We start from the raw sequence: 25,717 nt of genomic DNA on the forward strand, positions 1-25,717 counted from the left end.
TTCTTTCATATTTGTTATTTCCAGTGTTTGTTGGAGGTAAAAAGAAACACTTAAAATTTACGAAATTTTTTACATACCGTAAATTTACATATATCTATAATAGATGTAAAAATTACATGATTAGTCCCGTAAATATAAAAAAATCATGCAATTTTACAGAAATTATGTAATTCCACAAAAATTATGTAAATTTGCTTGTATAATGTATTTTATTTTATATGGAAAATTACGTAAATAGCAGGATATTTTGAATATTTTCTGTAATTATCCAAATTTTTGTAATGTATTGTCATATTATCGTTCTTATAATTACACATACACATTGTAATTGTACTTCCACAATCTGCTTAGTTACAAATCAAGAAATTATTTTTATTTGCATATTGCAAATTTACGAACGCGTGGACGTTTACACAACTATTATAGTAGGTCTCAAAATTATCCACTATATAATAGTTGTAATTTTACACAAAAATTTTTTACAGTATATCGAAGAAAGTAAAATTTTTACTTTCGAGATATATAATTGTAAATTATGGAAATGATATTTAAGTTTCTATTAAATAGCCTTATTAAACATTGTATTGCGGAAAGCGCGCGAAACGTCTCTCTCTCTCTCTCTCTCATCTTTCTCTTGTCCCGCGGCCGCATTGGCTCGTAAGAGTTCGATTAATAAAATCTCACGCCAGTTGAACGAGCGTCGTAACGACGTCGGCGCCAGCGGGCGCGACGGAGGTGCATAACGATGACGCGAAAAGACGTCCCGATCGCAGTGGCGAGATCCGAGGAGCGAGAAAGAGAGTCAGCGTGAAGGAAAGAGAGGGAGAGACGCGGGAGAAGGTCGCGCGAGAGAGAAGCAGAGAGCGAGCGGCGACCGAGGGAGAAGGAAGGAGACGGCGGACGGTTTCGCGGGATCGGTGGCGTGAGCGATCCACGCATGCGCGCTCGCGCCTTCGAAACTCGGCGCGCGTTCTCTACTTCTCTCGTCGCCGTCATCGTCGAGTCGGTGCCGTCAGTGGTGCACGATCGGTCGCGTTGTACGCATGTGATGGGTGCGAGTCGCGGGTGAAAGAGAGCCAAGAGAGTTAAAAACTAACAGCACACGGAGTCGCATATACACGCGGAACGCTACTTCGGCACTCCGCTCTGCTTTACTCGAACTCGATTACTTTCTATCTTCCATTTTCCGTCTCTCGCTCGCGCGCGTTCCCATTTACGTTACTTAAAGAGTTTCGAAGAACCGCACCACCTTCCTCTCGTTCGGCAACGAACTCCACGTATCGGTGCGGCATACCAACGAGATTTAACGACGAAGAGCGGCCCGGAACATGAAAACACTTATGGAGAATCAGCTGTCCTGGCTCGCGCTGTTCATGACCGCCTTGTATTCTCGTGAGTATTTATCCTCCCTCTCCCATATTCTGCCTCTCGATTCTGCTCGCCAAGATCGTGTCGTGCAACGACACCGGCGACCGGCGACTTTTCGCTCTATTATATTACAGCGTTACGGAGCTCGCTCGTTTCAGCATTTAAGCCTATTCTACTATAATGTGCTCTTTGTTTCCTGTTTCTTGCTTTTTACCTTTTGCTTTTTCCTCTTTCTGATCATTTTATCGACAATTATATTTCTTGATGTGTGTTTTCTGTTCCTTCCGAAGTTCGTTAACGTTTATCTCGAACAGAAAACGAAAAATGGGATAAGAGGCAAAAAGGCAAGATTCAAAAAATAGCAAAAAGTTAGAAACAGGAGACAGAAAGCGTATCGTAGAATAGGTTTTATACTTTCGCATTTATTTTTCTTTGATCTTGCCGTTTCCGAAGATTCGACTCATTTCCTGCTGCGACTGCAGGAAACGCAAGTAAGACTACTCGCTTTACGTGACGATTCACGAGAATCTTTTAATTGAAGTAGATTCGCAGCGAGCTGAATCATGCGACAAGCAGATCGCTTGGATCAAAATATCGTGCGTCTATTTCGATTTACGTAATGTTTCTCGAGCTACGTTTTGAAATCTGCTGACGCGGTGAGTTTTTCGACAACACTCCTCGTTCTTAATTTACGCAAAAGTTGCCAACGTCTCGTTTCTGCTGATCGTCTTGCGTTCCTCTATTCAGTCCGGACTTCCTTGACACGAAATCCGTTATCCACGTGTTTCGCTGCGATAACATTCAGGGTTACATGGAGGTTTACATCCGACGTGCGTGAAAGTGACGTTTAAGGGATGAGGGATGGCAGGTATTTCCGCAAACGCAATTGAGCCTCCTGAGGAACCATTGTTGTCATGTTAATCGCAAAATTATCAAACGGAGAACGTGGAGGGGGAAGAAGAACGCACGATGGTCACATCGTGAATAAATTCGCACCCATATAACTTCGCGTAAAATTTCACGTGCTCCAGTACTTCTGACGGAAACAACAAACGCCTACTCGTGTTCCACGCTAAGTAGATACGTCCCGCCTTTAATTACAGCTGTGAAAACCTACACCTAAGTTCTAAAGTTTAAAGCGTCGCGTTTGGAGTACAGAATGCAAGCGAACCTCCGGCGATTAATATATACGGAAAGGACGATTTGTTTGAAGTATCTAAAAGTTTAGCCAAATTTTGCAGGTCTAAACACAATTTCGTTGGACCATCAAAATAATGATGGAGATGCTCAAACCGGTTTCTAGAATATTAAAAGTTTGCTTGAGATTTCCACATAATTATTATGGTCTAAAATTAATTTCAGACCTGTTCCTGACTAAGTTTTTAGATACTTCCAAATCGTATCAATAATCGTTCAATCGTTCAAAAATATTCGTTTTGGGTCCAAACGATCCGTTGCTGGAGAATTAATTCCGTGTGTCAAATATTCTTGCGTCGAATCAACTCCGGAAACTCGAAACTCCTGAACGAAAGGAAGAGGAAGACCACGCCGGAGGCGTTTTATTGCTTTCCCAAACTTGGTTGTCATCATTTTTAGAGTCGGTATTCGTAGTGAAGGTCTTATATTCAAGACCGTCTTAAGTACAGTCTCAAGAAGTCGCGGACCAATCAGAGGGCTGTATTATCGTCTTAAGACATTACTTAAGACAGTCTTGAAATAAGACCGGACTATGGCTGGTATTCGTAGTCGGTTCTTATTTCAAAGCCGTCTTAAGTCACTACTTAAAGTGTCTTAAGACGCTAATGCGGCCCTCTGATTGGTTCGTGACACCTCAAGACAAAACTTAACTCATTAAGAACCGAGACAAATTTTTTTTCTCAAAATTTTAAGCCCTTAAGGAGCCTACTTGCCAAAAATTTCGCATCCCAAAGTTGACCTATTTTTTTGATCGAAAAATCGACCAGTATTCCATCCTTAATGGATTAAGACGATCTCGAATATAAGAACCGACTATAAATACCGGCCTATGATGAAGTCTGATACCGTCCGATAGGATGAAGTAATAAATATCGCGCGCGACAATCCTCTCTTTCGCGAGACGTAGGTCAAGGACGCCGCACTTGAAGTGCATAACGGTGGAGGAGGATCGACGGCGTAGATTAAAACGGGGGGCGCGCGCGCGTGGGACACATCCCGACAATCGACGTCATTGCTTAAAATCCGGAATAAGAATTACGTTCTGGAATTGAAACGCGCGAGACGAACGCTATAAACGTCGAGTCTCGCGCGGACGTTCTTTGACGTTCAATATCGAGTTATGACGTCGGTCAGCGAAAACGCTAATCGGAAACCCTGCCAAGTCTTGGTGAAATTAGAAATAGATAATTTGGGAGGAGGGTGTGTTTCGATGTCGCAATAATTTCTAGCGAAATTGACGTCAGCTTTCGAATTTCGAACTTTCGAAGACATTTTTAACGAGGCTGCAAATTATAGTTGAGATTAATCTCACACGGAAATTAACTTTAACCTTAGTTCGAACGATCCCTCGTCTCCGTCTAATTTCAGTTCCGGAGCGAGGGACAAACGATCAAGTTAAACTACGGTTAAAGTTAACGGCCGACGGTGAGGGCGATCGTAAAAAGGCGGGAAAATTTCCGCGTTGGAAAATGTTTCGCTGGGGCGCGATTCAGGCTCGTTTGGGGGTATCCGTGCGAACGCGGTAATTGGCCCCGCTGTAAAATCGGAGAACGTTTAATTAGAGCGAAGATTGATACTGGCGTGCAAGCAAAAATTCTCTTAAGTATCGACCAAGTTTTATCTAATTAGGTCGCACAGACAAGTTCGGTCTTTCTCTTCCGCCGTATTTTTGGCGGCGACGCGACGTTCCGAGATTATCGAAGGGTCTGGATATTTTAGGGCGAAGGAAGCTTTTCGGCAATTAGTGCTCCAATTTCTGCCCCCGTGTTTCGCTCGCCCGTGTCGTTTATTTTGATAGCGACGCGAATCGATTTTTGCTAATCTACTAATCCATCGGTGCCACGGTGCAACAAAAATTTAGCGATTGAAAAGAAACGCTTATCAAACGGTTTTTTATCGAGCCGATTTTGAAACCTGACGAAATATTAATTACAACGGAAAAGTGCTAGATTTATCCTCGTATTCCTTGCGAATGTTATTTCGACGATGAGGAAAAACATATTCACGTCTTTTAACCCTTTGAAGCATGGTGGTAACCCACGTTACCACCTAAACTTCCTCAGTTTTTGGTCGTTTATTTTCTAATTGACGCATTTAGGTCTGGTTTTTTGTGTTAAAAAAATAGTTCAGTAGTCCTTATTTTTTATTTATTGTAACAGTTTTATAAATAAACAAAGATCAACATTTTTTTTTTTTTCCAGAAAAATGTATGCTTCAAAGGGTTAAACAATTATCTAGAATTTAGTTTCCAAAGTGATTAAATAGAGATAATTTAATTGGTGAAATTTTTAAACGTTTCGTTTGAGCGAGATTTAATTTTCACCCGACACGTGTCGGAATCCAACAGATTGAAATAAAAAATAGACTGAGAGCGGCGCTGTAAGGCGTCATCTACAATATGCGAAGTAAGTTTGGTTTAAGAAGTAAGAGTAGGAAATTGACTAATCATAGTCAATTATTTTTCTCACATGTGGTTGGTCAATTTCTTACTCTTCTTAAACTAAGCTTACTACATGTATTGTAGACGGGCCATAAGGCCCAATCCCACAACTCACGGTTAACTCTTAACTAATTCTAGAATTAGAAAGAAATAATGAATAAGTTGAACCATTAAGCGTTAACCATGAGTTGTGGAACTGGACCTAATAAGTAATGGATTCAACTTTACCGTATCGATTAATAAGTTGGCATCTTTGAAATAAACGATTGACACGTGTCTGAGAAATCACAGCATCGCGAAGTGTCGAAACGCTTTCAAAACACTTGAGTTACTGGGAATCCGAATTTAAAGTCGCTCCTTGAGGAAGAGGCGTAACCCGCGTGACGCAGTACGTGGATTTGAAATACGAAACGCAATTAGTTTCGCAAAGAGAAATTTTGAAACGTGTTTACAGCGCGTCTCTGACGTTAGAGGAGGCAAGTGCGATGACGAGAATCGCGCTGGCCTTGAATTCATTCAGCGTATATTCGTTATGTATGTTCATCTCACGCGCACAATCATGTACCGCGAAAACGAGTAAATAGAACGATCCGCGAGTACATTGCGCTTTTTATTGTCGAAACGTGGTGCAAATTGCTCATAATTTTCTAAGTATTAATTACGTAGTACACACGATGACTTTACGGTTCATAGTAAAAAAAACATTTTATATTTGTGTTTAGAAACGATCCATTCGAGTCTTCATTGAAATTTTGTGTTGCATTTTTAACATACTCGAGTATTAATTTAACACAATGTAATTATGTTATTTAAATATTTTATGTTATTTATATTCACATTTCTTTGTGTCAAAATAACACAATTTATGAGTAAGTGAATAAATAACACAAAAATAATATATTTTATATGCGTAAATTTTATATAATAATATATTTTATAAACATAAATTTTAAATTGAATGAATAAAATACGTGTTAATTTAACTGATTTAACATATCATAAATGTTAATTTTATTTAAAAAAAATATGCTTCCACAAATTTACGAATTATTTTAATGTTATATTTTTTACATAATATTTTTTACATAATAATATAACATAATAAAGTTATATTATTTACATAATAAGTGTTACTTTCTAATGTATTCATCTTAAATTAATTACAAAAATTTGAATGGAAATTTGAGTAAAATGTTAAATTTAACTAAAATTTTCCAACTGTGTGCACGTGATGAGTCGTTTTGGTTTAATTTTAATTACTTAAAGTATAAACTTACAATAGCAAAATTATTTAAGTGAATCTTATGTATACTTACTTTAATATCTTTAGAAAATATTTGTAAGGTTGTGTATTTAAAAAAAAAAACGAAAGGGCCATTATTTATTCAAGTACCCAGACAGTACAAGAATGATTCAATCGTGTGTATTAAAAGAAATTAATCATTCTATTATCAGTGATCGCTTTCGTAAGCAGACAATTTCAATTCATAAATAAACAGTAAACGTGACACTGTACACCGTGGCGTTTTTTTTTCTGATAAATTCTCAGACGCATTTCCTGAGCGATGTAAAATTGGATTACATCATCACTGGCGCCGCTAACATACCCATGTGCGAGAGTTAGATAATTGACTTGTTTACTGAACTATGCTGTATCGATCTTTCCGTCTCATATCCATGTCAATTATTTCATTTTGAGTGTGTACGCGCAATTGCAAGTAATTGAATAATTTAATATTTTTGCTGATGGAGTGTGGAAATCTGTGCGTCCTTCAGTTTTTTTTCTCAACATCCGTAAAATTGACTAATCGATAATGAAAAAAATCGATATTATTATGGAAGGAACATGAAAGTTTACGAGGTTCTAAAAAACAATTCTTTATTCTTTATACCATCGACGGCATCGACTCATTTAACCTTTAAACTGCCGGTATTTTTTCGTTAAAATAGTGGTTCTTTTTCTCGAAATTTTTTTTATATAAGTAACATACCTACCTATAACGCAGAATATCGAGATTTGTGCAGAGCCATAAAAGTGGCTTTCCCGGCAGGGAACGTAGGATCAAATAAAAAAATTTTTTATTTTCTCAAAAATAGTGTATTTCATGGTTCTTGGTATCGCTGATTCCAATTCTGAGCATAGATTTAGGAAATCTCGAACCCTAAACGTAATATTGACAACATAAATGAATATAAACGTATAGACTCATGTAGAAAACTTTCCTTTATTTATCCAGAGCTAACGACATAGACGTAAAAAGTTTATAGCTCCTTTTTGACTTTTCTTTTTTGTTTGGTTCTTAAATTTATTTTTTGTATTTTTTACTTTTTTCTTGTTTTATAATTTTTTTACTTTTTTGTGTATATTTTTCAACATTTATATATTTTTATATATATATATATATTTACAACATACACATATATATATTTAATACAATTAGTATTTAAAATGCCACCAAATTTTAACCCACACTTAAGAGCCACAAAAGTGGCTTTCCCGACAGTTAATAACAAGAATAAATTTTCGATCTTAACATCAAGTCATCTTCACTATCATTGTAATTTAAAATTCACAAATACGTATTTCAATCTAAACAGCAGTGTCAAGTAATAAAACATATATAAAGATATCCTAATTTTGTTTTTTATGATATATGATAATTTGTTACAATCTCTTCGCATTTTAATTCGTATTTCATTCCATTTTTTTCCCGTCATTGATACTTTTAATGTCCTGATGCCTCATTGACTCCAAACATGAAATTATCATTGCAGATTCACTAGACTGAGGCTAGACGGTTATATCATTTTTTTATAACTACAGAAGTCGCAATTCCTGTATTTTAGCCATAATTGTCATGTTCTGGAATTTTCTTTGTCAACTAGTTTTAGTTCATGGTGGAAGACAATTAATAGCGTTTTTTACTGACAGAACTGGTGCACACTCAATGTCCATTAAAGCTGTTGTACATTAACTTAATCTGAATGTAAAAGTGAGATATTTCAATTAATAAAATATTCAATGTATATTTTATCAAATATCACAATAAAATGTATTGAGGATTTCGCGGTTTAATTTGTTTCTATGTTTTTATTAAACGCGCGTACGTCTTTACGTCGATTTGTGTACAATGGCTTTAACTTTTAGAGGTTAAATTTACCATATATTCAAGTTTATGCACGTAAATATCTTTCCAGAATAACCGTTGATTTATTACTTTTTTGTGACCATTAAAATCGTATTTTTTTAAAATTATTTTTTAAAATTATTATTATTATATGTATATTATAATCTTGTTTTTGAGAAAAGTTTATGGTAAGATTTGTGTACAGTTAGTCAAAGAAGCGTCTGCGAGCCTTATCTGTCACTAACTAACAAGTTATACATGAAAGGTTACATTTTCAACATATTTTTTCTCTCTTATTTCATCGTTAATCTACCGTAGAATTTGGCACACGTCAATTTCGCATTCAACTTCATTATATGAATAATAAAAAAATTCGACATTTCTATGGTAACTCGATTTACTGAAGAATCACCTTAAAGAATTTATATATCCCTAAAAATATTTTTACGTTGAGTGTGAAAAAAAGCTAATTTAGTGATAAAGCCGAAAGTTATCACGAGGAACGGAAGAAAGGAAAGCGTTCCGTCGAGTAATTCTTTGAATCAGTCGCCTTTCGCGACAGTCTCTTTCTCGCAACCGAAATAGCTACGACGGCGCTCGGCGACCGGCGACCACGTGGTTGACTCGCTCCGTTACATCGTACGAGATGACGTAGCGGCTGGCGATTGGCCGAGCTGATGGGCGTGAGTCTCGCCTTACCTTTACCGACTCACCTCACACGCCGATCTCGGCGTCACGCCATAGTCGCGCCACACTAAAAGCATCATCGGACGATAAGCCGGAGCTGTTTTTCCCTTGACGAGGATCGCGCGAGAGAGCGGAGAAACCTCTGTCGTCAGAAACGACAGATGCGAGGATGAAACAAACGGAGGGCGAGAACAGCCGGTTCGTAACACGCGCGCGCGCGTGCACGACGCATTCCATAGAGTTTAGGTGTTTCTACGTAACTATACGCGCGAGAACGAGGACTTGTTGCGTGGCGGAGAGAAAGAGGGATAGAGGATATAGAGAGAAGAGAAGCGCAGCTGCTTCTCCGTACGAATCATGTGACTGACTGATCCGCCTGGTCTGTCTAGTGTCGCATGATATTTTCGGTATAGGTTTCCCGAGACTAATACTCGTTTACTTTACTTCGCGTTTCTTTCGCCTCTTGGACTCCTTTCCTTCTTACGTCGAGTAGGTACGAGTTTATTTCCTCTTTGCTGTTCTCATTGCTATTTATTCTGGAAATAGGATACGATGCGCACAGTAACATTACAATAATAAATAGCGTAAACGGAGCGATAATGCATGAAAAGAATGAAAAGGAATAGAGACCGTTGTAATAAACGTGCACAGTGAAGCAAATTAATTAAAGTTAGCGAAATCTTGTCGTTCATGTATACCAATGTCATATTAAATAAATGTAGAGAAAGGACGAAGACTTGAAGAATAAAACAAACGGCTACCGTTTCTCTCTTCCGAGAGCCATCTTTCATTTATGGGAAATAAAACTTAGATAAAATAACGAGTTGTATGAAAGATACTGCAGAATGCGGATATATTTCATTTCTTTGCTAAATGGAAATATTATTCTTTGTTTCAAATCTAACTAGAAATTGCAAGGTTGTTCGATTACACAGATATAATTGTGTTAATCTGTCGGTTTCTATTTTCTATCACTCGTACATCTTTTCTCTAATGCATTCCTATAATGCATGTCTTTGCAGACATTTGACAATTTTTCTATCCACGACGGTATCGCATCGCGAGTTATAGATCGTGCAAGACGTACTTGAGATTTTCAAGGGAATCAAACAGCTTCCAAAAGTATCGATGTCTACCTCGGAATCGTCAACCTTTAAATGGGTAGGGGGGTGGAGGACCCTAGGTATAGTTTCCTTTAAAACTGTTCTCTGGAAAGGAAAATAAAAGGTACAGCCCAGAAACCCAGAAGTCTTAAAGTTCATTATTTTTATGTTCTTCTATCTCGTAAGGGTATAAGTAACGTTTTAACTATAACATATAATATAAATATACTAGTAAAAAGTATAACTTTGAAATGAAATTAAAATTTTTTTTAAGTGTTCTGCATCTTACCTATCAATTTACGTACCTTTAAACCACATGCCTACCTACTTAAAGATTAACGTTATACTGCAAGAGTTGCAAGAATTTTCGCGAGTATACGAACCGGTATTGATACTCGTGGCACTCGAACGTATATTAGACGACGTGTCTAATAAAAGCGGCGTTGTGTAGTGTAATTTAAAAGAAAATAAAAAATACAACGCCGATTAGCGCTAATGTATGATAATACAAGTAACACATCGCTAATGAACGTTAATAAACACAAAAGCTGTAAACATGAGTCAACTTCGGTATTAAACGCTATGCTAAATGATCGCTAAATACGTGCGAAAATTGTCTTGTCTAGACCGACTAAAATATTGTAAGTGCAACAACAGTTTTAATTCATCAACTCGGGATTAGCATTTTGCCGTGCTGTTTGTAGATTTTGCTCTAAAAAAATCGCTTAATAGGAATTAATGTTGAAGCAATCACTTATCTAGAAAAAGTGGATCGATTTCGGAATGTTTGAGAGAGAGAGAGAGAGAGAGAGATTTTTTCAAACATTTAATTTTGGAAATATACACGAAATATCTGAGACATAAGTGACTATACTTTAATTTAACGCAGCTTAATATAACACACCGATTAGATTAACATGGTTTGCAGGCACCATATATAATATGAACTGAGATCTGTGTTATCGTATAAAGTATCATCCTATAACCTTCTAGATATTTTTAACCCATTAATCACGACTCGGAATGCTGCACGATCAAATTACTCGCGACAAGATAGAGACATAATTCTTATCTAAGGTTATTTCATCAATATTTATTGTTATATTTATTGTTTATTTTATCAGTATTCAAATGCGGTGTATATAGAGAAAAATATATTTGTACAATAAATACATATCTATATTTCGAAAATATCTCGCGTAATTTTTACCGTTAGACACAAAGAAAGAGTTTTGAATAAAACGACTTCGCGTCTTATTTCTCCCGCGTCAGATTAAAAATGAAACAATTTTTGCACGCAATCAGCTTATTGTGAGTTATTCATTATGTCGGCGGCCATTCCGCTCGTAGGTCAGGCACGCGACGAGGATAGCACGCGAAAGAAGAGTCATCACGCAGGGTCATCGTCATCGTCATCTGTCCATTAGTCCATCCATCCATCTCATCTCGCGCGAGGATAGTAAAAGAGCAGATAATAAAACCGGAACTAGATAATAACACGAGTCACTCTTCTTTTCTCATAATTATGCGCGTAATATTACCACAGATAAGATAACGCTTTCGCATTGACGCAAATGAACCGTCGGTCAATTATTCAACGATTTTGCAGCCATTCTTCTTCTCGTCCTCCAGCCGCGCGATCTTCTTATCATCCTTATCATCGTTTCGTCGTTTAGTCTATTTCAGTCGTGCTCGGCTGTCAGGTAACCCAATGAGATTTCATTAACCTAATATGCCCTGTGAGCTCGCTATTCTTAATGTCAATCATCTCGAATCTGAAATTTCATCCCATGACGATCGTTCTCTGGAAACGATGAACACAATACCACTTGCATGCCCATTGCCATGGTTATGGACAATGGACCACGGGGCTACTTGTAACCGATACATGTTGTCTAGATAGTTTCCATTGTCGTTAGAAATGCTGAAGCAGTCCGCTTTAGCTCTATCAGGAGATATTCGGAGGGTGAACTCGAAGATGGTATGTGCGCGTCGTGCGCTTAGATAGAAATGCACGAAGACGATTTTCATTTATACACTGTAAAAAATTAAATGTTAATTTTGACTTAAAGACGTATAGTGATATAGATTTTCTGAGATATTCAAAAGTTAAAGGAAATAATGCTGAAAAGAGCTACGAGCCAAATACAATAAATGTATTTGGCTCGTAGCCCTTTTCTACATTATTTCTTTTAATTTTTATTACTTGAGACATATTATATTATGTATATTTAAAAGTATTAAAATTAATACAAAAATATGAAAAATTATTATTTTATTTTTTACAGTGTATTTATTCGTAAACATTTAGTATGGAATTCATTTTTAGATAAATGATAAGTAAAAAAAATTTATAATCAATAATAATCTTCGTTTTTTTGATGGTATGAAAAATTAAAAAAACAAAATTTTTATATGTAATGTGAAACGAAGTAGCGAGATAACGATTAATACCGCATTATGAAATGAAATCTTATCAATGTCTATATAAAATAAGGTATACAGCTGAGATGTCTTCGCGCGCGCGTTTAATATTACAGTGTGGCGTGACTTGTTAATAAATCAATGTGTATTGATTTTATGACTTCGCAAATCACTGTACAGAAAGTATATTCATAAATATACAAATAGAACTACAATTAATGTAGTAAATTTCCTTCTATCTTTATTTCAAAAACTCGAGCCGATAAGTATATGAATGCAAAACACTGTACTTAAGAAATATTTGTTAAGACGTAAGATCTGCAAAGATTTCATAAAGTTTTCGCTTTATTACTCTAAGAATTAAAATAAAAAATGAATTTTTAAGGAACATTATAAGAATTTTTACAATAATTTTTTTACTGCGTTTTATCTTCCTCTTTGGAAAAAAGGTCGAGATAGAAATCGATTTCGCGAGAATTCCGAAACGAGTAGAAATTTTTTGGTTTGATCAATTTTCGTTTTTACAAAAACGTAGATAAATGTCATACGAGTTAGTGCGCGTGACGTCACGATTTGACAATCGCGTGAGCGAGCGTATTCGCACGCGCGTTTAACAGTCGTGGCAAGGCTAACCTACGGGTTGGCTTGCGATTGGTTGTGCCGGCATCGTACGATGGTCCCATCTCACCTCGTTATAAATACAAGCTTTAACCAACCTTTTCCTGTTGCAACTGCGTGCACGCGTGTATGCCTGCGTGCGGACATTAAGATGAGCCATATATGCATACATTAACTGCTCATTGACTAAAATATCCATTAGTTTTAAAACACTCTGCATCGACACAGCAAATATCGACATAGCGAATGACGTGAGCTGAAGAAAATATTAAGTCACATAAAAAAACATGATGGTTTTTCTTTACGATAGAACTGTTGACGACGTAAAATGGGTTGTTTATTATTTGGAATTAAATCGGAAGCTGCGCAAGATGAGTTCATTATAGACGTTTGAATGATGTACCATAAAACAGTAACGAAGACCTGGAGATAATATCGTAATAACTTCCACGTGACATAATTATGAGATACGAATCGAATTAAGTGAAGTACAAAGTTGTGGGGAATGTAATAAAAATGTTAATTATGAAATTAATTATGATCGTAATTACTGCGGAATATGAGTCGATTACTAATCAAAATGGTTATTAGATACGATTAAAATTGGAATTGCCATGATTTGTGTAATTCTGAATAATAGATCGATTCATTTCGCTGGAGAATCACTGGTGCGAATAGAATTACACACGGAACTCTTATTCTGTCTTGCAGTAAGCCCGGTACTCTTCTCACGAGTGATATCTTAGCCGAGCGGAGAAAGCAAGTAGAAGAGAACTAGAAAACGAAATGCGATCGGAGATGAGAAAATGGGTTGAGTGATATATAGAGGGATAACCATCTCTGAAAAAGATGTTTATACTTTTGTTCGTTTATCCATTATGTGAAGACAAATATTAATAAATTACGATAATTGCATAATTATTGTAGCCCATTTTTAATTAAATTAAAAGATTTTATTACCATTTATATTGAAAGTGATTATATAATTTTCACGTTATTTATAATCCTAAAAAAAAACCTGTATCAAGTTAAAAAGTAAAACTCAAGTGGTATTATCTTTTCATGGACGGTCTTTTTATTGTAACCCGAGTAGCTTTAATTCTCCTTCAAAAATTATTACATAAAAACTGTTATATGTATCACAAAATTTACTCAAGTATTGTTTGTATAAAAGATCTTATATCAATTGGCGCCAAGTTAATTTTCTTAACCCAAAGTGGTATTTATATCATTCGTGTATAAGATTTGATATTATATTAAAAACAATATGATTACATGATTTTTGCGTGATTTATATCGTCGTAGAAAAAATTTATGTCTCTAGAAAAAAATTTATAGTATATAGCGACAGGTATTTCAAGAAGACAGACAATATATCGAACTCTCTATCGTTGTGTTATTTCAATTGACGACTGCATAAATCGTTCGACAAGTCCCGTTGGGACGGAGTTATTTGTTTAATCATCGAAGGACAGATTTATCACGGGCAGACGACGCCCGTCCCATTGTTGCATTCGGTTTACAAAACAATTGCGTCGCTATATAGAGTAGGCCGCGGCCAGTTTCGCGGACAGTTCGTTTGCCTCGCTCGCCGAATCGTTTGGTCGTTACCGCGATAGTCGGTCGAGCTCTCCAATAATTTCGATAGTTTGTAATTAAATTTAATGACGGTTGGTCGTCGATGCGCCGCACGAGGGATTAGTCGCGTAGTTTGTCGCACGCATCACCAAATCGATGCGTAATGAAACGCACGATATACACAGCCATATTGCGTGATGCATCCCTATATCCTCTTCTCTCGTAGAATTCGTACTTTGTCTCAGGAAAATGCAGTTTTCCCCGTCTGGTAATAAGAGTTTACTTGGTAAAGAAACTTGTTTCTCGCGGAACAATAAATAAATATATAAATCTCTTCTGGGACGAATGGTCCTATTAGACTCGAAGGAATTGAAAGAAACACCTCGTGTTTCTCTTTCAATTCTTTCTAGTCTAACGGGATGATTTGTCCCAGTTGAAGATTTATATGTTTATTTATTGTTTATTCCGCAAATATTTTGCAAACATCATGGGTTGTATTTCCTGAGTTAGTAATGTTGCTCACTGAATAAATTTTTTAATTGAATAAGACTTCTTTTCCGGACGATATCTCTCTTTTTCTCGAAACTTTATCGTTGTTAACGGTAAATTTTAATAGAGGAATATGCGATTCTTCTCTTTAAATAGGATGAGAATCGTATTTATCGTGATATGTTTTAGTAATCTCATGTCTTGGTAACGATGTAGCATCAGCAGCAACTACAAACATTAATTTGCAATGTTTATCTGAACGTTATGTTTACAAATACGATGTACAGATTGCAAAGATTATTCAATATCTCTATTACGTGAACGAGTAAATGCATTTCGAGATATTGGAAGAATCATTTTTCTAAAAGCGTCGATTTAGTAGTCTGAAAGTAACTACACAGAAAGAAAAGTTTTACAAGATTCCTCTTATACAGAAATCAGTCTAAATTGTTAATTCGCATGTTCTCCTTTTCTGATTTATACGGACACCGCTTCGTTTCTATTATATTTCACTTCGTCGTCTTCTTAAGCTAAGTAAGATCTCTTGCATAAAACATTTGATATTTCGAATAATTTATAAGACATATCGACATGGGTAATGGACATTTGAACATTTCCATCGGGCTTTAAATATAACACCCATTTATTTTACTTTTTCATCATGACGGTGAGATGTAACGTTACTTTCCATTAGCAGCACCATCACGCGTATACAGAAACTCTATATTAGAGCAAACATACACGGGATGGGAGATGATAGGAAGAAGAGTTGCAAGTGTTACACAGAGAGACGAAGAGCAGTGGTCCTACTGCCGGCTCTCTTTTATTACCTGGAAAGTGGCACTTCCGGGTAATCGGTTTCGAGCGGAAGTTATAAGTTCGTTTGGCGGTATCGAGAGAAAAGTCGAAATCTTGACCCCGTTCCGGTCTCTACTTTACCCTTTCCTTACAATAGCTTGTTTATTACGAGGAAAGTGTAAAGCTCTCTCTTAAAAGTACTTAATAATTTCGCCGAGAATGTCCTGAGATTCGCACTCTCCCCTTTAAAAGGTGGGTACGGTGTTCCTTTACCCAGCTAGAGTGTTTGTACAGAATGTTCCGGCATCTTCGGATTTAATTTAGTGACGGATTCTTTGATCAATTTAGAGTCGACTTCCTCTTAATTAATATCTCGAGGCACCGATGATTTTCGAGATACATCGACATTCTGGAGAGTGCAATTAGAAGAAGAAAAATCATTTCCTCATACATATAGATTGACAAACTTTTTTCTGTATTTCACATTTCGAGATTTATTATTAAATGAGAGATGTTGAAAAAAGTTGAGACGCAAACATTTTACCAAATTTTAGATTTGCAAGATAAATCGTTTAAATTTGCAAAACTATCTTCTGTTTAAAATTAAAATTAGAGCAGAGTGTCTTTAGGTACCGAGTAAATGTACGTGTATATAACATTTGCGAATTGTGCATATGGCGTAATTGGTAATGAATTTCCAAAAGTTGGAATGAAAAGCACGACGAAAGCGCGGCTAAACTAGCAAACGATGCTCCCCCATTAAATCCAAATCAACTTCCTAATATGAACGAATGGTTTTTCGCCAACGGCACATGACGCCGTGATAATATCGTGCGCCATTCGTCATCATTAGTTCGGACGGCGAATGCATTTCCTGTGTTTTTTATCCTGCATCCCAAATTCGCGTGTGACCACCGATACTCACACGCGAGCAGCGCGAGCGCGTCTTATGTGTGTGGTGCCCGCTGCCGCCGTCGCTGTTGCCGGGCTAATTTTATTTTCAAAATTCAGACACAAAAGACTTAACAACAGAACCATTATAACAGATGATAGACAGGTAAAGGATGAAAGATGGAGAAAACGGGCTTGATAGAGATTTCAGTTCAAAAATATGGAAATATGTGGCTGTAGCGAATTAAACTTTGAGAAAAATATGTACGTAATATTTCTGACATTTCTCTTATTTTTGTTTATCGAGTTGAAGCGAAATTTATTTTATTAAAATTTAAATTTCTAGCAAAAATTTATCAAACAACGGAATAATGCACGGAAAAAATGATTTTGCTCAAGTATCTAAAAATTCAGACGAAGCTTGAAAATAATTTTGTTGGACTATCAAAATAATTAGGTAGAATTTTCAAGCATTATTAGCAGTCCTGAAAAAATTTTGACATTTTAATAGCCAGTTTGAGCGTCCTACATAATTATTTTAATGGTTCAACAAAATTCTTTTCAGATTTGTATCCAGTTAAATTTATAAATACTTCAGCAAAACTTCTTTCTGCATGGGATTCTTTTTCAAATATAATATGATATAAACTTTAAGTATAATGTCTTGCTCCATAGACGGTGTACGATATCTCGTGATACGACAACTCCATCGAAATGAGAGAATATTGGAGATCCGTCCGAGTATGAAGTTCTAGGTGCAATCTGCATTGTTTCCACGTCAATTAAACTTGTTTGATATTTCCGCTGCAATCACGCCGCAACGGCAACATCGATTCCGCGTGCTCGTCGCGCGCTTAATCGAATTCGAGAAACAGCGCTGCTCTTTGCGATTCCCTTACTAATAACATTGTTATCGATGGGGACGACGTATCGAGTCCCTGTTGCCTCTTACATTTCGCGAATCGACCACGTTTCTCTCTGCTTCTCTCTTTCTCTCTCTCTCTCTCTCTCAGCTAACCCGATTATCGCGTTTCTGTTTCAGTGCTCGCTAGCTGCCGAGGTGAAGAGTGCGGACACGAGGAGCTGGTGAGGTGCGCCAGGCCCCTTGAGAGAATCAGCAATAGCGACCTGAGTTTCGTCACGAAAAAGGAAGATATCAACAAACTATGCCCGTGAGTTTTCTTCTCTCTGTGTTCGCACGGGCGATCTCTTTAAACGGAAAACGTCCGTTGTTATTCGCCGTCTTTACATGTTCCATGGGAGGAAGACGTCGGTGCGGGTTACGCTGACGTTCCGTTTCGTGGGGAATTTCGTGACCTCTACCTCCTCGTCTTCCTCTTCCAGTTTCTTCTCGTGCCACGGGAAATTTTTCGCTACGAGAAAAATATCCAGTCGTTTCTTTCTCTCCTCGCACTTCATATCAATTTTAAGAACGTACGGGAATGCGCGCTGTCGCGCAGAACTCTCTCTGCGGAGCTTAATCGCGCTAATTGCGACGTCGAGAGAAAAGATAAGGAAATATAATAAAGAAGTGTTTATTGCATTTGACGATTTTATAATCATTAGAAAAATTTTCCTCTTTTCCATTACACATGTTTAAAATTCATACTCGTGTTTAATTTCGTCGCAGCATTTCGCCATATATATATATATATATATATACACGAAATATATTAATCTCTATTTATCGCCACGGAAAAAAAAGTAGCTGTTGTAACTAAAAACTGCATGTGGTAAGTAAATGGCAGGTGTAAAATATGGACAGCTAAAATATAGGTATTATAACTAATGTCTTAGCTGTGATATCTATATTATAGCAGCAACAGCAAACCATTTCGCTATAGTTTATAAATTTACAGTTACGACAGCAAATATTATATATTATAACAAACCAAGATTAGCTGCGGCAGAGAAAATCTTTTTTTCTGCGTTTATCGTTAAAAAGTCGGTTGATGATCGACCCAGAGATTTCGTGGACGACTCTTCGATTTCTCGCAAAATTGGAAATTGATCCGAGAATAATATACGACATTTGGCTTTAGTCTATTATATCCGTCCGAATTCGCGATCGTATCGAGGTCTCTGCACCGTGCCGGCTTATCACAATTCGGCGATGCTCGATCGCTCGAATCTCTCTCGCGCCGTCGAGTCGGCGCGGTACGTATGTAATTGAGTGGATGATTGCATGCAAGCTGCCGGATATTTCGCACGATATTTCCAGCCCCAGTATTCGACGAAGAATCTTATTACGGCTGCAATTTAGCCGTTCCGACGATAGCGCCGGGCCAGGAGGAAATTCGGCTCATTTCATGGAACTTTAAATTTCATTCAGGCCTGATATACTCGTGCGTGCCCGGCAAGCCGATATGACAAATTATTAATCACGTTGCTCCACATCGTGCCGACGTGTTTCCTTCCGTAGTCATAGTAAAACTGCTGGCACTATAAAAATTGCGCTATCAAAATGCAATACTACACGTGTAGCGTAGTATTGCACCATAATGCCTCACTATGTTTGTTCTTTGATGCGATGGTTGTACAAATCACACAGGCACTTTCCATTATCAATTTTAAAGATAAGACGAAACGTACGTCATGCATACATGTCTTTATTATTAATTACTTGCTATGTCGAAACAGTTGGAAAATTTCTACATTGCGCGAATATCGATCTGTTCCTGATGTTTCAATATGGCTTTCTATTCGAGATACAACATGACATTGGCCTGTATTTATAGTCGCGTTTGTGCTGAGCAATTCAATTTGGAAACGATCTTGAGAAATGACACGGTTCGATAGACAGATCTTGAAAGTCAATTTGATATTCGTGATATCATATTTATAATCGCGATTCTATTGAGGAGGCTTGTCTTGAGATACGACTAAAGTTTCTCGTTTGTTCGAGTCTTGAGAGAGGATCGTATTGTATAATACATATATATGTATTGCCTTTGAATATTGTCTTATTTAATTAAGTTGGGAAAGATTTCGTTGCTCAACGCGAAAGTAATTTGAAAAGAAGTTTAAACTTAAAAGATGTTAATTGGAAGTAACAATATTGTATTCTCAAATATTTTTATAAATTATTATTTTGTTCAATAAGAAAATTAATATATTAAAACAAATTTTTGCAAAAATTTTTGAAAACTGACAATTTATTATTTTATCTTTTATAAAAACTCTCATAAATGAAATTTAGTTTTTATACGTTTTCGAACTTGACCAAACATTTTCTTAATTAGTATTTAAATTAATAATTTATAAATAAAAACATAAAGGTAATTTCTTTGGTTTATTGAATAAAATGTATAGTTGTCCTTTTTGCAATTGGATAGTAAACATTTCGTATGTTTACATTTGTAAACACTTTAACACAGTCTAATAAAGCTATTTCAGTTTGATATATATATATTTTTAGGATATTTGCGATTTTATCGTACGTAGTTTCTATTAATTTACTGATAAACTTTCATTTTTTTTCCCATCAATTTCGAAACTGCGAATGTCTAAATAACGAGCGTTTCCCGTTTTGTTACAGGGATCTCGAGGCAGGTATGAAATGCATCAAAAAGTACACGTTAAATTGCATGCAGCAAAAGCAACGGGATCACTTCAACTCTCTGTACATCGGTACCAACATGGCTATCATGGAGCTTTGCCAAGATGGCCCGTACCAGGACGGTAAGTGCTCTTGCCTAAATCATCGAACCAATTAGATATTTATGTATAATCTTCAATGTATAATCATAATTGCTAAAAAATTATCAAAATGAGAGAAAAAAATTATTTTAAGACTTGCGCGGTTGAATAAAAGATATAGAATTTTTTTTAGCCAAGTGCATTTTTATATTTTATGTCTTCTAAAATATTAACATATTTTGGAATTTAAATGGGGAAAGAACGAATACGGAAATTTTAAATAAAAATGCAGAAAGTTTGAGGAATCGATAAGTAAAGAAACTCGTTACGTCTCACGGAAAAGTTATGCAGTTGACTTTTCTATTTAAATATGCGATATTCTATATAATTCGGAATTAGATTCTTATTTTCGAGGATAAAAGCTTTATTAAAAGTAAATCCATCGTTTGTAAATTGACATAGATTTTCTCTTCGAAGAGAGAAATATATAATGAGGCGCAGTCATCCGCCAGTCGACAAAGCCAGCAACTCTTTTGCCAATTGGGCAAGCGGTAGGCATCAATGCAATTCCAAACTGTCGGTCCAGTCAGAGATAGTACTAGACTCAATAATGCATCCGGCACTCTCGAGATTACGGGAATATCGTGCAGATTGTCCGCGGGTCGATCGAGCCGGCATGACTCTTCATAATGTACTCTCCTCCGTTAGAGAGAGGCACTGTAACATAATGAATCGTTAGCAAGGAGAGTAATATTGATTCCTCATACCGCATGCCGCGTAATGTACAGCACGCCTACATCGTAAACAAGAGCCGAAAAAGCGGCCTTTATATTCAAAACTATGATCTCAAAGCATGACGAGATTAGTGCGTCAGTCAATGATATATGTATATTCTTGTAATTATAGACTGCGCTCGTAAATAGCTTGAGTTATTTTCTAAGAACAGAATCGAGAATGAGAGGAAATGCAATTCAATATTAATCAACTTTAATTTTTATTTGCGAAATAATGTAATTATCTATTTTTTAAATCAGAACGCGTGGTCTGTCGATTTTAGTTATTATATTATTGTAAATTAAAATGATTATGTTCTGGAAAATTAATACATATGTATATTCATTCTTTTTAGTAATATTAGATTATATATTTCCTCGCTTTTCAAGTCAGCTTGATTGACTTCGAAATTTCATTATTGATATCTATGTTCCTACGAATACGCAATTGTTCAATAACGGAAATGCAATTTTCTGTTTGCAGAATTCTTGAAACACGCGCCGTGCATGCAGAAATCCAAAGCCGAATACGAGCTGTGTTACAAATCGTATCAGAAGACGACTCAAGAAATAATGGCCAACCGCTCATTGGGACAACAGAATCTCAAGTCCCTTTGCTGGTAAGTCGAACAAGTCTTTTTAGATATGCGTATATAAACGATGAGTAGGAAATAAGCGCAGATAGATAGTTGTCATGGCATTTGTTATTATTTCAATGATACAATCCGAAAATAATTGAAATGCTTAGCGAAAAAATAATATTGTAGATACGATGACATCACTTTTCTTCGGGATTACTTACTTTATTATGTCGTAAATAAAATGATTAATGTTGGGTCATAAAATATATATTATATCAAATATATATGTATATGTACACTTGACCGGAATTTCTACATCTTTGCAAATAGGATGCAACTCACAGTCCATTTACTTATCCGAGAAAGTTTGTTAGTTTAGCAACATGGAGGTAAACCTTAGAACTCAAAGCGCGAGTCAATTTGACCTAGCCACTTTTCAAAATGTAGACCCTCAACTGTTTTGTCTGTATATGCCTGCGGATTATTAACTCTTACGTGTGAGAATAAAATAGAGTATAACATTTGTATTATTCAAAGAAAAAGAATGCGCGCTTATTTAATAATTTATTTCAACAAATGGAGAATAAATTCCGCGTATTTTATAAACGAAATTAATGGATAATAAAATAATTCATTATACTGTTATATAATAATTAATTTATTATAATTGTATTAAATTGTAGATTGAATCATAATCTATTAAAAGTTGTGTTAGATTTGCGCTAAAATAAATTTTTTATAAAGAATCGATCTAATATTTTACGAAAAATAAAATGTGAAGAAAAAGCATCCTCGTGTTTCGAGTGCATCTCACGGGGATTGTGTGATGATCCTTTTTCTCTAAGATGTTAAATTTAAGGAAAAATCGAGTTAAGATTATGACATGAAAGATCGACGGAGAGCGGAGCAAAATACGCGAAACACGGACAAATAGGTTTAAGCAATACTCGAAATTCTGGCGTTTCGCATTAGCGCAAAGACGTAAAATCTCTCGACTGCGATAATTTAACACTTAAGAGGTCGCCGGCGAAACAACTGCATTAATAACGACGGGCGTTGCTCAAAGGATTCGCGCAAAAAGAGTGTAATCAGTCCTTTAGGTCGGAAGTTTCACGCTGATGCCTGTACAGACACACAGGGGTGTAATGTCATTAGCGTATCTCAACCACGGTCTACTGCAGCTTTTGAACTTGCGCATCCCTCGCGAAAGGGGGACGTAAGTAGTATGATGCTGACCCGAAACTGAATAACAGGTCCGCAAAAGCACATTCCTCGCGTCATTTTGTTTCTTCGTAGTGCATGATTTAATTAAACCGTCGCGAGCGCTCTCTTTTGGAAAGAGAAAAGGTTACCTTACAAAAGACGGAGCGAAGTGCGAAAAAAATAAACGGGAATTTATTCTGTATAAATTTACGAATTTTATATAATTTTAGAATAATATTTTAGAAAAACAATGGAAAAATTTCAAAAAGTTTATGATAGTAATTCTAGCGCTAATGATTCTCTGCGTGGTATTCTCCAGTTGTAATTCGATTTGTTACGCTCGTTAGCGTTTTACAACAGTAATTCGATAACACTTATTTCCATTCCATTTTGACGCTGGAAAAGGGACTTTGAATAGAGTATGGGATATTGTTTGTGCAGCGCCTTCCAGGAGTACTTGGAATGCTCTCATCATACGGTTCGCCGTCAGTGTGGCGATGATACAGCGCGATTCACAAAAGAGTTCCTCGACAGAATGTCAAGCTCGCTGCTGAAGGTGAGTTATACATATTTCATTTGACATCATGTTTTATTGGCATGAAAGTACACGCTGAAGGCTTTCATTAATTGCTCCGTTTATAATTGATTTTAATTACTGTTGCAATATTGCCTTCGAAAACATTTTGATTTTATATGGCTCGTTTCATTTATTTGGACTATATTTGAAAAAGATGGGGAGAGAGAATCAATTTTTATACTTTTTTAATAAACTTGGAATGTTTTTTTTAAATAAAATTTTAAGGTAAGTCATCATATTTCAATATATTTTGTGAATATTTGATACTTGATATCTTGAATGACCTTTGAAAATATTTTGATGGAGCAAAGAAGTAAGTTCCTTCATATTATTTAACAGATAGATAACACGCATATATAAATTAAATCTTATTATCGTAATCTTGTGAATCTAATTTTTAATAAATTGAAGTAAGCTAATCAATTTTATTGTACAATTAATTAATTTAAAAGTAGCTTAAAAAAGTAAATTATCTTGAGTACCTATATTTGTATTATTTCTGCTTTAAAGTAGAAAGTACGGAGTAAAGTACGGAGCCAAAGAAAATATTGAGCGAAATCAGCAAATGACCATCTTACACTTGTTAATAGTAAATGATCATCATCTTAGCAAGTAGTAAGGTTGATAACAAAACCGGCGTATTAAAGGGAGGGCGAATTGTTTGTCTTGTTTGTTACAGGCGCACTGTGCACCCTACACGGAATGTACCGTGAACAGCGGTATCTCGACGCTAAATCTTTCTGCCATTATGCCAATGACGCTTATTCTCCTTATGAGGTACTTTACGTAATTGGTCTTGGCCAAGATCATTTTTTATCTTCAAAAGATAGAAAATAGGCAAATGAGAGAGGGCGGGATATGTAGAGAAAAGAGATCGAGGAAGAAGAATGAAGAGATGAGAAGAAGGGCGCTCCAAGAAGACGAGAAACTGGAGATAGCCCATTCGGCTTTTATCGTGCTTTGCTTCAGAGGGAATATATTCCTTATTTTCGAAGAGTTCTCGGTAAAAGGTCGAAGAAGAGGCCGAAGCGATCAAAGGAGAAGAAAGGAGGAGAGCATCAGGGCAAAAGAGGATATCCACAAGGGTTTGAGAATAGAGGGAGGGATACATAGAGGAGGAAAAGTACGGCGTTTCTTTCTCCGAAGAAAATATATTTTTCATTTGCAAGATGATGCGAGAGATCGCAATAATCACGATTACGGAAGCAAGCAACAACGAGAGATCAGTATTAAGAGCCGAAGAGATATTGGGAGAAGGAAAATGCTTTAGAAATACGTTATGAAAGAGTGGTAGAAGGAAGAGGGAGCGGAATCGCAGAAGAGGATTTTCAGGACGGCTCTCTTCCACGCACGTCATCGAAGATATCGAACGATAAAGCCGATCGTGATGCGATATATCTAAAGAAATGGAGTCTCTTCAATCGATCGTTTAATGCGATTCGCTAGTCCGTACGATACCGCGACGCAAGACTGACTCGATTTTTACGCGGTTTTGTCGCGAGATGAGAAATGAAATAAGAAAAAAATACTCCTTGTTAATCGGCGAGATCTTTCGCGGAGTGTCCTTTGGAATGGCCGCGCGCGCGTGCTGTTCTGATGCGAGAACGCGAGACAGAATTTGATCCTCGAGAATACCTGGCGTGGGTTTGGATGAAGTCGGAGAAAAAGACGGCAGAGGTAAAACATTTATAGCGAGGAAGAAGGCAAACGTGCCTTTCCGGCACGTTTTCGCCTCGATTTCGAAAAAGAGCACTCGTGCGGAACGAACGAACTATCGTCGCCCAGAAATCAATTTCATCGAATAATCACGATCTATCGATTCGCGAGAACAGCGTTAGAAAGAAGGAAGCTCGGCGAGACGAGTCGTCTGAGTAGAGCAAAGAATTTCTACTTGAGCAGAGAGAACGGTGGATAAAATCACGGTGCGTTCTTTCGCGCGCGGGTATGTTTCGGTAGAAAATGCAATCGCTGTGTTGCTATCGATTTGACAAGCACGTGTCGCTTCGCCGAAAGTTAGAGAAACGTTAAAAATCGACACGCGTTATCGTGACTCATCCAAAATGAAAGTTTTCAAAGGAGGATCAGTACAATTAACTAACTCGTTCTCGAAATAACGGCGAGCCGATAGGTAACGAAGCTTCGAGTTAGGTATGTCAAACTAATTTTCCTTCCACGGAATTATACGAGCACTGTCGCAGTATATCGGGGGCCACGTACTTTCAA

The 25,717-nt window shown here is 36.6% G+C and overlaps 1 protein-coding gene across 1 annotated transcript; it reads left to right on the forward strand.

Moving 5' to 3' along the window:
- Positions 1-1,014: 1,014 nt before the first annotated feature.
- Positions 1,015-25,020, forward strand: LOC108727350 (uncharacterized). The gene is made up of 6 exons (XM_018455460.1): positions 1,015-1,392; positions 17,764-17,893; positions 20,260-20,402; positions 21,618-21,753; positions 23,359-23,473; positions 24,174-25,020. The coding sequence occupies exons 1-6, from the start codon at positions 1,329-1,331 to the stop codon at positions 24,282-24,284; spliced, it is 699 nt and encodes a 232-aa protein (XP_018310962.1). The 5' UTR covers positions 1,015-1,328; the 3' UTR covers positions 24,285-25,020.
- The last annotated feature ends 697 nt before the right edge of the window (positions 25,021-25,717 follow it).

The sequence above is a fragment of the Mycetomoellerius zeteki genome, unplaced genomic scaffold (assembly GCF_001594055.1).
Source record: "Mycetomoellerius zeteki isolate Tzet28-1 unplaced genomic scaffold, Tzet1.0 scaffold48, whole genome shotgun sequence".
Taxonomy (NCBI): domain Eukaryota; kingdom Metazoa; phylum Arthropoda; class Insecta; order Hymenoptera; family Formicidae; genus Mycetomoellerius; species Mycetomoellerius zeteki.

Excerpts from the sequence above, each read along its gene's own strand:
- LOC108727350 (XM_018455460.1), top strand. The coding sequence starts at position 1,329 with ATGAAAACACTTATGGAGAATCAGCTGTCCTGGCTCGCGCTGTTCATG. Across the intron at positions 1,393-17,763 it reads CATGACCGCCTTGTATTCTC|TGCTCGCTAGCTGCCGAGGT; the intron begins GTGAGTATTTAT and ends TTTCTGTTTCAG. Across the intron at positions 23,474-24,173 it reads TGTCAAGCTCGCTGCTGAAG|GCGCACTGTGCACCCTACAC; the intron begins GTGAGTTATACA and ends TGTTTGTTACAG.